The sequence below is a fragment of the Pygocentrus nattereri genome, chromosome 9, assembly GCF_015220715.1.
Source record: "Pygocentrus nattereri isolate fPygNat1 chromosome 9, fPygNat1.pri, whole genome shotgun sequence".
Taxonomy (NCBI): domain Eukaryota; kingdom Metazoa; phylum Chordata; class Actinopteri; order Characiformes; family Serrasalmidae; genus Pygocentrus; species Pygocentrus nattereri.
In genome coordinates this window covers 17,285,096-17,302,267 of record NC_051219.1, presented here as the reverse complement: position 1 = coordinate 17,302,267, position 17,172 = coordinate 17,285,096, and the positions used below count along the sequence as shown (strand labels likewise).

The following is a 17,172-nucleotide window of genomic DNA, read 5'->3' as shown; positions in this document are numbered from 1 at the left end:
GATTGATATAATTTCAAATGTTTAGCACAGTAGATTTATACTTTGCCACAATATTTTGCAAGAAGGGTTGTGTAACTTGTATTGGTTTGTTTAAAATGGTTCATTCATGATTTGTGCCTATTAAAGAATGTGCATAGTTAAGTATAGTTTAATAGTTTGTGATATATCTGTATTGAAACTGACATTTTCTCCATGCTTGCTATAGCTTCAGACCATGAGGGTTCACAGCACTCAGACAACCTTTCTGGACTCGCATCACCCCCATGTGCCTCACTTTCGGCACCTTCACCCCCTAGCTCCATCATGTCTGTCCCAGCCTCAGTTGCTGTTTCCTCAGTTCTTGATGTCACTTCGTCGGACTCTGTCCCATTAACTCTCCTCATGTTCCCAGGCTCAGCAGCTCCTGCAACCTCTGCAGACATAGCAGCTACCCCCCAGCCAGCTGCTGGAAAGGTGTCTGCATCCACCATTCAAGCCCCAGTTCCCAATTTGGCTTCTGTCCTTCCTGTTACGCCATTCCCTGCCCCTGAAACTGTCCCTGCTTCTGCTGCCAGCATGGCCTCAACAGCTAACTTTGGACCTGGAGATACTGTTGCCATAGTGCACAGATTGCCTGAGAGTCAGCAGGCACTTTCTGGTACTTCTGCTCAGAGCACCCCAACAGCTTCTATGGTAAATCGTGGCGACCATGTACAGCAGCAACAACAGCAGCAGTTGCCCCAAGCTGCATTACCAACAGCGCAGAAAGCCGAGATACTCCAGCAGGTTCTCCCACCTAAACAACTTAAAGAGACTCAGCCAATACAGCTTACAGTGGCAAGTATCGATCAAGCTCAAATGCATCAGAACCAGCTTCTGCTACAGCAGCAGCAACAGTTACATCAGACAGTGCAACAAACAATACAGCAGTCAGTGCATCAGCTAACTCAACAAGCACAGCTTCAGCCTAGCCACACAGAAATGCGCACCTTGCCACAGCCTAAGCTGATGGAGACTGTGCCCCAGCCTCTAGCCCAAAGCGGTCTTGCCAAAGCCCCTGAACAGAACACACAGTATATGGCCTTTCAAGCTCATCATACAGTATCTCACTTGCCCTCCACACAGCAGTTAGTACTACAGCAAATACCACAACAGCAGGGGCAGCCCGAACCTCTACCACAACCACCAGATCAGCAGACTGTTCACTTACAGTCTCACATTCCTCAACAGCAAGCCAGCCTGGAGCAGGTGCAGCCACAAGCAGTAGTGCAGCAGCAGGCAGTCACCATGCAGCAATATGTGCAACAGGAAAAAATACAGCCTCCCACTGTGCTGGCTATGCAGGTGCAACAAGCCTTTCAAACACAAGATCCCTTACAACACAGAGCACAGGTTCAGTCTGCAGGTCCACAGCAGGAACCTGCTGAGCAATTACACCCCCAACCTGTGGTACAGCAGGTGCCACAGGAGACGCTACACTCTCAGCCCACAGCACCGCCTGTACAGAAGCAGCCATCTTTACAGCAGTCTGAATCAGAGCATTCCACTGGTGAGGCCAGCATTACAGAGGATAGCCAGTCTGCTCCTCTGCAGCCTTCATCTGATGTTTCTCTGCCCCCTCTGCCACTCATAGAGACATCCCTGCCAACCTTAGCCCACATGCTCACACCCTCCCCTGCTCAGCCTTCATCTGTAGCTGAATCAGACAGTGAGGGCCCCCCAAAAATTGAGTTTGTGGACAACCGTATAAAAACACTGGATGAGAAGCTGAGAACCCTGCTGTACCAGGAATACAGTGGCACATCCACATCAGCAGGCTCTGCTTCTGCTTCTACATATGCCCCCGCCTCTGCCTTGGCCGCGGCTTCTGCCTCCGCCGGGGGTGACGAATCATCAGAGTCCTATTCACTGCCTCCATCTGCCTTCCCACCTCCTCCAGCCTCCTCCTCAGACACCTCTCCACACTCTTCCTCCTGTACAACCTCCTCCACCACCTCCCGCTCCTCTTCCACTTCTCCAGATGGAGAAAAGGAGAGAATGGAAAAAGAGAACATGACCCAGTCCACTCTGGCCCCCTCCACTGCTGTGGAGCGCCAGCCCGCCTCTTCATCCTCCCCTCCATGTTCCCTCCTGTCCCACCCTCAGGAGCCTGCACCTGGACCTACGCCTCCACCTGGTGAACCCACAGTCCTTGTAAGTTGGTTCTGCAAAACCACCTGGTTTGGAGTTGGTGGTAAACTAAATATCTTTCACTGACATTGAACATCTATGGTTGTACCAATTAGTCAGTTTTTATTGTTAGTGGAATAACTTTCTGTAATGTTCACACGTTTATTTTAATAGACTGAATCACATTACAGGACGTGTTGGCAGAATGGCTTCTGATTAATATGAAAATTTTGTTATTTTGATTACCAATAATATTGATCAGTATAATTTAATATGGTCAAGAGTAAAACCAGCTCTAATAGTTTTAGCTAGATAGCACTGTAGTAAAGGATGCTGGCTACAGCTTCCTACTGTTCTTAGTGTTTGGGGAGGGAGGTTTTAATCATGTTAGCAAGTTCATATTTTTTATGTCTCCACAGTTCTTTTTTTAGAAAGTTTTTGCTGTGTTAACATGTTATCGCCATGCTGAATATTAGATTTTAATGCAATTGACATGTTTTTGTTATTCTGACCATGATCATTTATGTTCAGATTTACCAGGTCAGCCTATATAGCTGTAATTAAAGTCAGCATGTGGTGACTGTCGGCTTAACAGTTTCTGTAAAGTGAAGGTTTTCTTCAGTGTGGGTAATTTTTACCAGTACTTATAAATCTGCAGGACCTGATGTCCACTGATATTACTAGCTGGCCAGTATAATGGTTAGGTCCTAAAAAATCACTCTTTCACAGACTGAACTTGATGGTAATACTGTGACAGAAAAAGTACAGCTAAACCACAGAAAATTGTGGTTAGTCAAATACTCAGATTTTATTTGATAGATTGATTGGTTATAGAAATAATTTTACAATTATTTTTGATAATGTGATAGCATGCAGAAATTTCATCACTGCACCTAACCCCTAATTGCTCCCCGGGCGCCATGGATAGGGCTGCTCACTGCTCCGGGCAAGTGTGCTCACTGCCCCCTAGTGTGTGTGTGTGTGCGTGTGTGTGTTCACTAGTGTGCATGTATGTGGGTGTTTCACTGCACGGATGGGTTAAATGCAGAGTTTTAATTTCACAGTGTGTGCAAACACAGTGACAAATGGTTGTAAATTCTATTCTAATTCTAACCTGTTGATTCTTCTGTACTCTATATGTGTGTGCTTCCCATTACTGTACTTCTGACACTTCTCCCTCTCCTACTCCCTGCCCGGTGTGGTATCCAGGCTGTCCCTTCCCTTTCTGAAAGCAGTGCCCCTGGAGACGTCCTGTGGCCTCCCTCCTCCCAGCAGCCCATCCCCCTGCGGCCTGGACAACAGCAGCAGCACAATGCAGGAGGTGGATATTTTGGCCTAAACCTGACATGTCCTAGTATCAGAAATCCTGTTAGCAAGAAATCCTGGACTCGCAAATTCAAAAGCTGGGCATGCAAACTGCGCCACTCCGCCAGCTTGTTCAAGAAGCCCAGAGTCCAGCAAGGTAGCGTCTGCACAGAGCGCGAGCGAGAGCGAGTGAGGGGTGTGGGTGGGCTAGGACATTAAATGAATGTGTAGATTACAAGTAATATAGCACATGTAGCTGACCCTTACCTTTCTAGATAGGCATTGTCTTAAGAATTAATGTTAGTAATTAATTAATAATTATTAATCCTAATAGTTGTTTTCATAGGGACGTGATTGTTGTTGTCTCAGTCTGTACTGATACCACTACATTATTTTATAGTGATACATTTGACCTTTTTAGCATCGCTTGTTTTTAAGTTGCTGTACATGGACTTTATGTTGTAGCTTCTTTTCATTTGTTTGCATGGGTTACCCAGGGGTAAGAACAGTGGAGAGTAGAGACAGGAGAGGGGAGCGCGATGGAACCAGTGCAGTATGTGAGCGTCCAGTCATTTTGCAGTGCAGTAAAGCCAAGCTCAGCCCAACCCATCCACCCCTCACGTGCCTGCACAGTTGGGCTTCCCATCCAGCTGGGTTTGTGCCGCCCTGTTTCTAAGCACACTTGCTCAATAGGACACCAGCACGCTGGTCAAACAGTATGGGCCAGACATTGTAAAGTTTGCACCTGTGATTTATTTTAAGCTTGCTTTAAATTAAATCCAAAAAAACATTAATAAATATAAAACTTTTTATATCATCATTAACACCTGGAAAAACAGGGCAGGTGCAAACTCTTTGCCACAGAGACAAACCAGTCTGGCCCAATAGGTGAGCACTGTCATAAATTTTATTTGGCTTCATTTATGTATGAATTAGATTTTTGCTTTTTGGCCTCAGCACTATTTGATCTGCAAAGTAGTATATTTATGTCTGATCTGCTGATCTTACGCTAAAGCTTGTAGTAAACCTAGTCCCAAAGTAAGACTCCAAGGATGTAGATTATAAGATTGCTGCTTGATTAGTAAATTATATTACGCTCCATACATAGAGGCTAACAATCCTGCAGGTTATCCTGAGATTTTACGTTATAGATTGTTCATATATATTGTTAAGACCATTTCCTCAAATTTCATGATTTGCAAAATGCTTTCAGTCCTCATTCTATCAATAACAGTTCTTTAGTACATTATCAGAACTTTAGATGATATCCTGTTCTTTGCTGCCTGGGTAGGCTTTTGGAAAAATTCTATTTCTTTTTTTTATGTTCCTGCATGTATAAATATAATGTTGGGTCACAATTAAGCAGTAGAGCTACATGTTTATCTGTTGTGGGTATTCCATATAGATGAACATATATATCCATCTTGTATATGTTCAAAATGTATATGTGTGTATATGTGGTACTGTATCATTTACAGTATATCTGATAAAAGTGCAAGTGCCTATCAGTTGCTCCTAAGCCAGAATGATCCAGTGTATCCATATACACACGGTAAACACACTATAGACCTGTATTGTTCATAGACATCACACACCACATCCAGTGCCACCATCAGTGGTATTTACGGCTGATATTAGCACCTGGTGTATGATGCATGAATGCGAGTGTGTGTGGGGCTGAGAGGGGGTGGGAAGGGATTGCACATTTTTCTTGTTATTCATAACTTGTACTGTTTACTCTACATCTCATACACTGGTTTTGCCACTGATTTTCACATTCAGGCAGTTTCCCCACTCCCATTTCCCACTGCACCATGCATCTTTTCAGCATGACACAGTGTATAATGTCAATGATCTTATTAATGCATACACAAATTGCCATACAGTCATTTTCACTGGCTTTGACTTGGAACACTATTGGAGCATAGGTGTTACACTGTGTTTTGTCATGCTTACACTGAGCAATGTAATCTCATAGACACTTGCATGGTAGTTTGTAAATCACAGAACACATGCTGAAAGAATGTGTTGCAATTCAGTGATTATTAATACAGTATTACTGTGTTTGTTCCGTCTGTCTTGTCTGTGGGATTTTACATATATCCCTTTGTTCTGGTCCCTTGTTTTATGTTTGTGTGTTTATTTGTTTATATGCTGGATCTGTATACATGTGTCTTGTTTACCTGTTGTTTTTCTGTGTCGTCTGATTTTGTGTTGGCCTTGTCCTCGTGCCTCTGTGTTCTCTTTCTTCTTTTGGACAGATGGAAACTCTAGCAGTCAGGGACTGAGAGAGGAGAAAGAGACACCCTCAAATATCCAGCCCTGCACACGTAGAGGACGTTTCCAGGTGCTGCATTTGTCTGCTTAGTCTGTTAGGCTGAAGGATCATTCTACCAAATTGGCTTTAAGTCACCTGAAAAAAACGTTATTGCATTTTAACTGATTTGGACTTTAGACTGAAATAATTTGGTTTGAGTGACCCTGTACCTTAAGTATGTTTAATTTTTTTTAAATAAATCATTGAACATTTCATTTTATCACTAACAAAACAACAACACAACTGAAAACTTTATCAAATGTTTTTTTGGTAGAGCCAATTGTAGCTAATTTTAAGCAGAACTCAAAAATGCTGACACAGCATTGAAAATCGTGATCTTTTTCATTATGATAAAAAAGTTTGCTTAATTGCAGAAAATGTGTGTTTTGGAAGTGACGGTTCAGTTCAGTTTCACACTGATTTTCAGACTTTGAGACACATTTGCTTTAAAACAATGACATCTAACTGCTCACTATATGGCCATGAGAGACAGGGACACAGTCTTACTTCCTGCTCTGGCTAAAATAAGGATCTGTCTGTGCACTAAGACTCTTTGTGTTTTTTGTTTATTATTTTCATAAGTTGAAATTTAGGGATTGGGGTTTAAGACAGCCACCTCCCAATAGAAACTACTGTAAACAGTCATTCTGTATATATTTAACTTAAATAGATCCTAAAATAATCCTTAAAAAATAAATATTTAAGGTCAGAATACTCAAATGATTTTTAATAGATTTTTTTTTCTATGGCACTACAGTTGAAACTTATGGTAGAATGGTCCTTAAGTGTGGATTGCACTAGTCTTATACATTCAGCCTTAACATCTACGTTGACATCTTATCCATGGTTAACACAGATCCTTAGAAAGGATATATTTAAAAATTGAAAGTCATAAAAAAAAATTCAACTTTTTATGCTACTAGAGCTGTCAAATTTAGGAATGGGCGATCCCAGCATATTTTAATGGATAGGTGTCATTCCAGTCCATTGTTTGCGCTCTGTTTAACCCTCTGTTGTAGAATTGGCATGAATTGACATTTATCCCCAACCTGCAGCATTGAGGTCTGTTTTCAGAAGGTAACAGAGCAGTCTGATTTGGCTAAAAAACAAAGCATCAGTCCAGAATGTAAAAACATACAAATGCTAACAATGAGCTGATTTTACAGCTGTATTAATTGGCAGAGCAACATAATCGTAGCTAAATTTTGCTGAAGTATTATCTGTCAACACAAATAGCAACTTAGGATCAGCTGATACTCAACCTTATGGAACTAGGATCAGATTGTGCTGCAAATAAAACAAATTGGTTCATCTGAAAATAAATTTTAAGATGCCTAAAGACCACGTCAAAAAGTCATTGGGCTGATTTCCCAGACCTATATTAAGTCTAAGTCTAGACTAAAAAAATGTAACACTGAATTTTAGTCCAAGATTAGGCTTAATTCATGTTTGGGAAACCGGCACGTCATGTGCATTAAACTAAACAGAACAGTCTAACTAAAAACGTCCTGTGTTCAAAACTAACCACTGACGAAGGGTTAGAGGACAGCAAATCTGATCAGTTCAGATGTGCTCTGGCTCCGAGGTCTGGATTGAGAATTACTGGTAGAATATAAGGTAGAATTTGTATAGAGAACATTGAAGAATACCTGTCCTTTTTCTCCAGGTGACCCCAGTGGTCCAACCTACAGACCCACCTCCCCCACCAGAAGCAGTTCCAGTCGAGGGAAGTGTCCACAGGACAGTGGGGCGCTTCTCGGTCACACAGGCTGAGCAGAGAGAGGATCAGCTCACAGACAGCTCCCCTGTCTCACCAGACCTGGAGAGGGAGAGGAGGAGAACAAAAGGGAAGGAAGGAGAGAAGGAGGAGAGGAGGACCCCAGTGCCTGGCCACCACCCCCCACGCAGCCACACACACTCCCCACTGGGCAGCAGTGATGATGAGAGTGAGGTGGAGGATGAGGACCTAAGGCGAGAGTTGCATAAGCTGAGAGAGAAGTGAGAAAACACAAGGGTCTTTCATACGTTTTCTTACTCCAAGAACCTAGACTCTTATTTAGGTGCACACCAGTATAGTCTTGACTTAACTACAGCCTGACTTGTCCCCTGTGACACTTTTAAGTTTACAAAGCTATGAGTTTCCCTTCTTTTTTAAAAAAACAGAAAATGAATGTTAAATGTTAATAATCATGTTCAATGTATCCTTCATTGGCTCCACTCACAATGTTGATTTGTGTTGTTTTTGTGCCCCTATAATTCCACCCACACTTTGTTTCTAAATTACCACCTACTATCCTTCATATACATCATTTCATCTCTGTCCTCTCTCCTTCCCTGGCTTCCCTGTTCTTTCACAGGCACATCAAAGAGGTGGTGTCCTTGCAGGCGCAACAGAACAGAGAACTGCAGGACCTCTATAAGCAGCTTCGTAGCCTCAAAGACCAGCGGCAGCCCTTGCCATTGTCCCGGACCCCTCCACTCCCCACTGCACCACTGGCTATCTCTCCACGCAGACCCCGCCCTGCCAAAACCAAGCTCCGAACCCGCCCCCATTCTCACATGGACAACAATGGCATCACACACCAAGGTGCTGGCAGTGCACTACACCTGAAATACCTTTATGCGTATATGTGCTGCTTCTTTTTCTTTATATCAGTGTCTCGTAAAATCGTTCTTAAGCAGCATTTCTTTATCAGTTTTGGTGACCCACGGCCCTGCACAATCTCAGCCATTACCTCTTGAAACTCTTGCTCCAGCTCATCAACCTTAGACCAGATGTGTAGGGAATAGTGAAACAATGCAGGGCAGTTGGTCACCAAGAGAGTGATAAAGAAACGCTACTTCAGAACAAAAAATGGTCAAAGACCAGCACATGTTTAGGCTAATCCAGGGATGGCAATTTGCAACTGCCCTGTTGCAGCTCCACAGCAGAATTAGATTTTTAGGTAAATGTAGAATGATCAGAAAAACTCTATTTTACTGCAAAGGAGGATTATTTTAACACAGTTTTAACAATAAATGTCTTTAAACGCTGGAGTTAATGTATAACTGCTAATTCATGGACCTTTAATCCTGAGGGTTGACTCGCAGACTGCAGGTTACTACAGAAATGCAACAGTCTCACCAGCTATCAGATAACAAAAAGGCAAAGAGATTTAAGATGAACATCGATAATTTGGAGACGAATGGACTTATTTGCCTTTACAGCTGGTTTCCTGATATGTTTAATCTGCATTTGAGATACTGTCAAACACTAAAAAGTGTCAGACAATAAAAAAGCTAAAGCTTAAAGCAAAGTGAGTCTGCATTTTCATTCGTTTTTAGACTATACAGTGACATCAGCACATACATACAAATTTTACAAATTAACAGCCAAGATAAAGCTAAAGGATATAGGTAATATATAGGTAAAATAAGATATAGGTAAAATTGACAAAATGTTGTGGCTCCCAAAATGGTTAGATTTTTGTGGAAAGGACAAAATGGCTCTTCTTAACATCTGTGTTGCCAACCCCTGGCCTAATCCTAGACTTAAAAGTTTATAATATCCATGAGCAGCGTGATTGCTCTATAACTGGCATAAATAAGGGCAATCTTGTATAGGAAAGGGGCTTATCTGTCTGGAAAAACATCACAAAACTGTGCTGTCATGCTAATATGTCATGTCTGTCTCTGTCCCTTCTATGCACACACATTTGCTCATTCTCAGGGAGTCTCCAGCAGTCCAGCAGTTATTCTGGTGGAGAGCAAGCCAGACTGCATTCCCACTGCAACCCAGAAAAACAAGCCTCATTGTCCACCAGGAGAGGTATGGAACCAGCACAGAATTTTTTAGCAACAAACATTTCTTAAGCATAATTCTTACCATGCTGTGTACACTTCTTAGTATATGAAAATAACATTAACATGGATTAATATTGTTAACATTGATTTTTAACCTTGAATTAACCTGTTGTTAAAGAAAAAACTTTTTCTTGACATTATTTCAGATCACAGTCCTCCAGCCCAAGGTTCAGCCAGTAAGAAGAGCACATTCACAGACGAACTGCACAAACTCGTAGATGATTGGACAAAAGAGGCTGTTGGGCCAGCCCAAACTAAACCTTCACTCAATCAGATCAAGCAGATTCAGCAAGTGCAGGAGTTAGGTGGCTGGAATCAGGCTACTGAGGTAAGTTATGTACCAAGCAAATATTTGATCTGCAAATATGTATATAATAGATTTAAACACAGATTATCAAGTGTAAATATGAAACCATTTGGTGCACTGATGTCCATTTCTGGTCTAGAAGTATTGTGTTAAGCACAGTTTGTGTATCTCCCTGCTCAAACATACTTATTAATCATAGTATCTTTCAAACAGGGAAATCACAGAGCTGTAGTGGATTAAGACCTTCAAGACCACAGTTGGACACCCTGGATTTGGTGTTATAGTGCTTTTCCACCAGACAGTGCAGTGTCTCATTGTATGATTACAAATCTGTGATCACACATTTGCATTGCCAGAAATGTGTGATCCCAGATTTGTAATTATACCATGAGACACTGCACTAAATCCAGGGTGTCCAACTGTGGTCCTGAAGGGCCTTAATCCAGCACAGTTTGGTGATACAGTACCTGAGTACGCATTTTGAATTTGGTTACTCTCCTTGCCGTGGTGCAGATTTTAATTGAATGCTTAAAGAGATATGTTTAATACTTCTTAAATGTTTGAACCGAGCCACTGTTTACAAGCATAATAACCAAAAGATGCTTCTCCACGTTTTCAGCATTTTACGGAAGGTATGTGCAGAAGGCCAGTATCTGCAGATGTAAGATCACATGTTGAAAATGAAACACTAGTTAGTCAGAATTGCTGCCTGTAACTCTTCAAATTAAAATCAGAACAAAAATCAGAACTTGCTCCTCCATTGTTGCTATAGGAAACAGTGCTCAATTACTGTGGATTCGGATTAGTTCTGATGGAAAAATGCAATAAGTGAAGTTACAGTCTCCACTTGCAGTACTTTTGTTCTTCTTGCATTTTTAACGTGGCTATTTTTGTGTTTGCCTGTCTTCAGGCTTCACCTCCAGGCTGGTTCCCCACAACCCCCCTGAGCAACAAGAACGCTACAGTGCCATCCGGTCTTTCTACCATGACCTGCCCCTCCTACAGCAGTACAGCGGGCCAAGCTCAACCACCACTGACACAGGCCCCAATTGCTTCCCTGGCACAGCAGAGCCTTCACCTGCAGAGCCAGGCCTTTCAACCACTGCAGTATGGCCAGCCGCCGCTGCACCAGCAGCAAATGCAGCTCCTGCCAGGCTCCCTGCCTCTGAGCCAGCCACAGCTTCTGCCCCAGCCCCAGCTGCAGACCCTGGCCCCACTGGCCAGCGTGCCTGCCTCCAGCGTGCCTACACCTTTGCCCCCTCACACCACCCCCTCCTCAACACACATCAGCACCACAGGGCCACAGCTGGCCCCACCCACCAGCATCACCGCTGCCAATAGCTCTACCTCCACGGTTGCTGGCCAAGATACCATCACCGTGGCAACCTTCTGCTCTTGCTCCTCCACGAATTCATCATGCTCCTCCTGTTGCTCCACGTCTGCCCTGTCAGCCAGTGCCAAACTCCACCCAACACCCCCCACCTCCGCCCTTCCTTTAGGACAGCAGTGAGCGACAGACAGGTGACAGTGAGGACAAAGAGGAGAGGAGCGTGAATTAAGAAGGCAAAGAAAGGAAAAGAATAGGTTTCCACTTTGAGAATGTGAAATCATAACATGAATCCTAATGTACAGTTTGTACAGAAAGAAAACTAGGAACCAGGAAAGGGGTTCTGAGTGTCAGTGTGCATGAGTGTGGGGTGTGTAAATTATGTAGTGCGTGTGTATTTGTGTGTGTGCGTGAGTGAGTGTTCACTTTTTTTTCCCCATATCCTCTGTGTGTTTCTGCACTGTTGAGATTTATATCCAACGCAGTTGGACCTCAACTCTCCCTATATAGAGATATGAAAGAAGACCTTTTTGACAAAAAAAGATCATTTTGTTTCATCTATGAACAGTTCTGTTAAAAGGACTATTTGAATTTTTAAAAAAAAGTGCAATTAGTAACTGATATTTGAATTCATCTTTCTGTGTTGTTGTAATGCGTTTCTGTATAGCTTAAAGGACATATTTTTCAAAATGCGCACGGAGGCAACAACCAGATGTTAAACAGCGAGCTGGCATTTTAAGAGAATATAGCACAAAACGCCTCAATGAGCATCGAAGGGCGGAAGTGAAGCAGTTATAGCGACCGCATGTTCCGCAACAGAGCATGGTAACAGTTACCTGGCAACCATCATCTTAGCTACGAGGCCAACCTAAACACTGTTGTACAGTGTAGTGCACGGATTAGGCATGTTCTTCATGTTCTTCTATTTTACATTGATTAATAGTGGTAAAGTTTTTAGATTAGGTAAGGGATTTTATATAATAACACTGATAGGGATCAGCTGTCTAAACTGATTTCAGTCCAGTGTTTTACAGTGGATCCTGGAGGGATCTCCTAGGTGTCTGGAAGAATGACTAGATTAATGTAGCTAATGCGACTGCAGTATTTTCTCTTTCTCATTGGCTCATTCTTCTTCTCTGAGGTTTACAAAATTAAACCACATCCCATAATAAGGGCGTGCAGGACTAGAGCATTTGTGACGCTTTGACTGAAGCATACTCTGCTTGGTCTTGTATATGTGTTCTGCACAGCTACGTATGTACGTGCCTCTGAGCACATCAAACTGTGAAGAGGTAATCCTGCTGCGCAGACAGACATGAGCAACATTATCAGAATCTATATACAGATATATATATATATATATGTATATATATATATATATATATATATATATATATATATATATATATATATATATATTCATTCCTCATCAGATGAAACATTTAATGTGATCTTACTCTGTAACAGATAAAACTGCCAAGTGAGTTTAAGGGTGGAAGACTTTGCACCTGGGCTGTCCTGACAGTGTGTTGCCTTTCAGAGTAGCCGTTTTAAAGTAGCTATGTTAAAAGTCTGTTTTATCCCCTGAGATTATGAGGTTCCAGTATGTGGCACTGAGGCTGCAGTGTCCCAGTCAGCACCTGATAACTGTTTACACACATGTTTACTCTATACTTCTCCATGCAAAAACAAACAAACAAAAAAAAACAGGAAATGTTTTATTTGTACATGCAGAGCCGTTGTTTGACAGCAGTTGGCTTTAAGTGTCCAGTTGGACACTTTTCCTAGAAGGGTATTTACCGCAGAAAAGTGACCAGCATCTTCTTTATGTGCCCATTAATGTTATTTTGAAAAAATGACTATTGACAGAGAATCATGAAGCTTGAGCAGATTGTAATGTACAGCGAGTTTTGGGGGTATTTTTTCAGAACTGCAGGAGCTGGATGGGAATTTGTCGTGTTCTGCAGAATAAGACGAAAGAGATAGAAAAGGCAGCAAAAGGAAACAAAAAATAAATCTGATTTGTTTTGTGTTGTTACTAAGTCACGCTATGCTTGAGCTTGTGGATGTTTTTAAAAAAGTGAAAAGGACTGTGGCATGTGTGTACGGAGATGTAACTCAAGTTTCCAGAAAACCTGTGTTGGTTTTTCATGACACAGCCCACTTCTCAGTAACCAGTGGCACATAACTAACGGTGGTGAGTTTACGTGCTGTCGAGTCAAATACTAACACATCTGCCATGCGTCATTGCTCTTTCCGACGAGTCGCGGGAACCCGCCCTATCCTGAAGTGTTACCAAAATGTAATCTAAAAGAAAGCATTATTTTTGTATTTTGAACTGGGCTTGTAAAAAAATGTAAAACTATGTACTGATCGGTGTTGAAAAAGCTGCAGTTACCTGATGATGGGACACATTGGTCCTCAGCTCTGTTTGTGGAGATCCCCTGCTTCAGCCGTAGCTCAGCCCTGAGGTGACTTCTCTCTAAAGTTTAGGTTTTTTTTTTTTTTAAGATTTAATTTTTTTTTTTTTCATTTTCATTTGAGTTTAATTGATGTGAAAAACTGTAAGTCAACCATTTTCACAGTCTAGTGTCTATTTGCTGAAATTGTTAGACATTTTTACCAGGGGACCCAGTATTACTAAACTGAGCACCAATGATTGGAGGTTATTTGATCAAAAAAAAATAAAAAATCTAGAAGACTAAACTTTTATTGCTGGTGATTTAGCTACTGTAAAATTGTAACTAATTCAATTGTTGATTTTATTTATGTTTTGTAACTAATCAAAATAAAAGATGGTGTTAAACATCAAAACTTGATTATGATTTTGCATTAAATTAGTCGCAGTGCCATTTTGAACCAGTAGAGGTCTCACAGTTCACAGAGTTTGAGCACTTGAGTCATTAGACGAGTGCGAATCTGAATAACTGATCTTCATTCTGAAAGAGTCTTAGTGTTCTAATCTCTCACAGGGAGGACAGGCCTGTATATACAGGGTGTCTGTGGGTCCTTAAAAGTCTTAAAATGTTGTAAATAGTATGGAGGGACATGCATTAAACTTTATTTGCTGTTGAGCTGCATTTAAGACACATTGATATGAACAAGGGTAATAGTAAACCGCATACGATTCAAAGACTCTGTACAGTCTAACTGAGAATATGTGCATTTGTGAAATTTTCTGCCACAGTTTAGATGCTGCATAATGAATTTAAGGCAGAAATGGATAAAGTACAGTACATCTGTTCTTTAGTGAAAGTAGAAATACTCTGTATTATTTGAGTGCAAGTATTCTGTCTATATTTCTACTTGAGCAAAAGTACGTATGTGTAACTGTACTTATGCATCTAAAGTAAAAGTACTTCTTTTCTTTTAGCTAGTACTGTCTTAATGAGCAAGACAATGGGGGGGGGGGTGCACAAGGAAGTAAAGACATGACTTATTTAAACCCAAAGATCCTCTAGGTTTAAGCTCCAGTCGTTAAAAAAAATACACTTTGATAAAGTACTTTGGACTTTTAGTCAAGTTTAAGTATAGATAGAATACTCATACTCTTAAGAAATCTCTTAAGATATACCAGGAGTGTTTCTACTTTTACTCTAGTACAGATGTATTTTATTTCTTCACCTTTCAGCTTAGATGCTCAAAAAATTCTCCCAACTCATTTCACACGGGAATTGTTTTTTACTCACTTGTAGCCCAGATGCAGGAGGGGTGGTCTGTGAAAATGTGTCACTATGATGGACACAAGGCCCAAATAAGAAAGTGGGAGTGAATCTGAGAGACAGAAAGAAAGTGATTATCCCATGCCTCATACAAAAGGCCTATTGAGCAGATATCTGCCTGTTGCTCTCTCCGTCTTTAAGGTGTAGAGCCTGCTCGAAGCGTGCCATCAGAGCGTTCGTAGGCCCGATTTTAGTGAAAATGGAAAATAATGTGATTATGTCTAATCATGAGTGCCTTGATGCACGAGAGTGTCTCTCTCCAGATCTCAGCAGTGGACTGTGTTGTGCTCCCCGCTGTACAGTGGCCAGTTTGTTGCGGCCAGGGAGTGTTCTAACCCGGGTTCAGAAGTCAGCTCGGCCGCTGACAATGTGGCCATTGTGATGGACTGGTCTATATGCATCAATGGGGGGATTTAGCAGTTGACATGGCTGGAACACAATGATGCTCTTTACTGTGAACAAGAAAGCCATGCAGACTCCTCTTCAAGCGGGGATTCACTGTACTCTCTATAGGGGAAGCTGCAGAGAAGCGCTCACTTCTCTGGGATGCTTCTGTGTACGCCAGTGTTTAAAGAAAATGTTTCGAAGCACCACAACCGGTGCCAACTGTAACCAACAGGTCTTAGTGTTTCTGTGTAATTCAGGCAGGACGTTCATAACCATGTTGATTGCTTGCTTTGACTGTGTTATGAGTGACAGGTGTTTTTCTTTGATTCTATTAATTCGCCTAATGAATTAGCATTCCCTCAGCAGGCTTAAAATCAATAGCCATGTTCTTTCAAGTTCCTAATGACCCCTGTTCTTCATGGTCACTGGTCATTTGTAATTATTAACTTAGGTAGCAACACTAGGGCTTTCACACACCATGGGGGGTGTATTCCATACTTTTAAGCTTCTACACAGTTTGTTGACCAATGTTTTCTGGAAGGAAAGAAACATTTGACTCTGAAACATCGGTCACTTCATCTATTGACAGTCCAGTTGTCCGTTCATATCTGTGTCCATGTTTGGTTTTGTATATTAAAACCTACAGTGGATTCAAAACGTTACTTGCCATTTGTTAGTGCTTTAATATGCTTTCCGTCCTTAGTTTACAGTAATGTCACTTGTTTTGTTTTCAGTATTATGTTCAAGTTCATAAATACTTGAACCTATGACAGTCATACTAATGGGGCTCGGAAGCCTTAAAGGAGCTTCAGTATGTACTGTACACACTGTACTGTACAGAAACCAAGAATAAATCTATATAAACAATATATAAAATAAATTTGATGATCAGTTATGGCTTTAAGAAGCACATTTTTGCTGGATGCTTAACTTTGGCCAACTGTTTTTTACTTACATGGATATTGTTAGTGCCCCCTTGTGCCCTGCCTGCTATACATACAATGGCTCCCAAAAGTATATGGACACTTTTCTTCATTTGGACTATTTAACCATTGGAAAACTTTAATGAAGTACTTTAGGTTACATTATCAAACATTTAACAAAACGAGAAGAACAAACTAATGGTGGAGTCTCTGCGGAGAAAACCTGGAGAAGAATTCCGACCAGACTGCATTAGGACTACTATGCAGCACAAAGGTGTAAATGTCAAAGTCTGGGGCTGTTTTTTTTTTTTTTTTTTTTTTATACAATGGTGTCAGTGAACGTGCATCCATTGATGGGATCATGACCTCAGTTTTGTACAAACACATTTTGGATGCAACCCTGCAAACCCTCAAACAATAACGATCCGAAACAAACCAGCGGAGTTTTGAAAGAATGCTTTCCCAAAATGAAGTGACAGTCTTGGGGTAGTCTCTTCAAAATAAATGCCGCCAGGTTTGACACATTGTTTCCTAACATAATGAATACATTTCTAAAGGGAATTTCACAGATTTTTCAAAATGTGTGCCTAATAAAATGATGATGTAAACATCTGAGATGTGAGGTATAATGCTTCGTCAGAACTGTTCACAGTGGTGGTGATGGGTACCAGATATCTGAAGTGTTTAATGCCTCAGTGTCACCAATATTTCACTTCAATCAACATTACGTATAAAAACTGTGTTGCCTGGTCATTTTGGACACCAAATAAAATGCCTATATTTATGCTGTAAGCACCGTGACCCCTGGTTCCTATCACCACCTCTGTAAAGAATTCAAAGTTTCTCTAAAATGAAGCATTTCATATCAAACCACTCTGAATGACCTTCTTTAC

General features: G+C 41.4%; 1 protein-coding gene across 4 annotated transcripts in view; it reads left to right on the top strand.

Annotated features, from left to right (window-relative positions):
- si:dkey-151g10.3 (serine/threonine-protein kinase WNK3) overlaps nt 1-12,588 on the top strand; it is a 58,831-nt gene extending 46,243 nt beyond the window's left edge. For 3 of the 4 annotated variants that reach the window (XM_037541077.1, XM_017694285.2, XM_017694288.2), the window contains 8 exons: nt 206-2,172; nt 3,358-3,610; nt 5,715-5,800; nt 7,437-7,768; nt 8,128-8,357; nt 9,480-9,578; nt 9,760-9,941; nt 10,831-12,588. In XM_037541077.1, coding sequence (XP_037396974.1) covers nt 206-2,172; nt 3,358-3,610; nt 5,715-5,800; nt 7,437-7,768; nt 8,128-8,357; nt 9,480-9,578; nt 9,760-9,941; nt 10,831-11,430 — 3,749 coding nt within the window. In that variant the 3' untranslated portion in view covers nt 11,431-12,588. The remainder of the gene's footprint in view (nt 1-205; nt 2,173-3,357; nt 3,611-5,714; nt 5,801-7,436; nt 7,769-8,127; nt 8,358-9,479; nt 9,579-9,759; nt 9,942-10,830) is intronic. The other variant, XM_017694287.2, reaches the window with a different exon arrangement.
- Nucleotides 12,589-17,172: the final 4,584 nt, after the last annotated feature.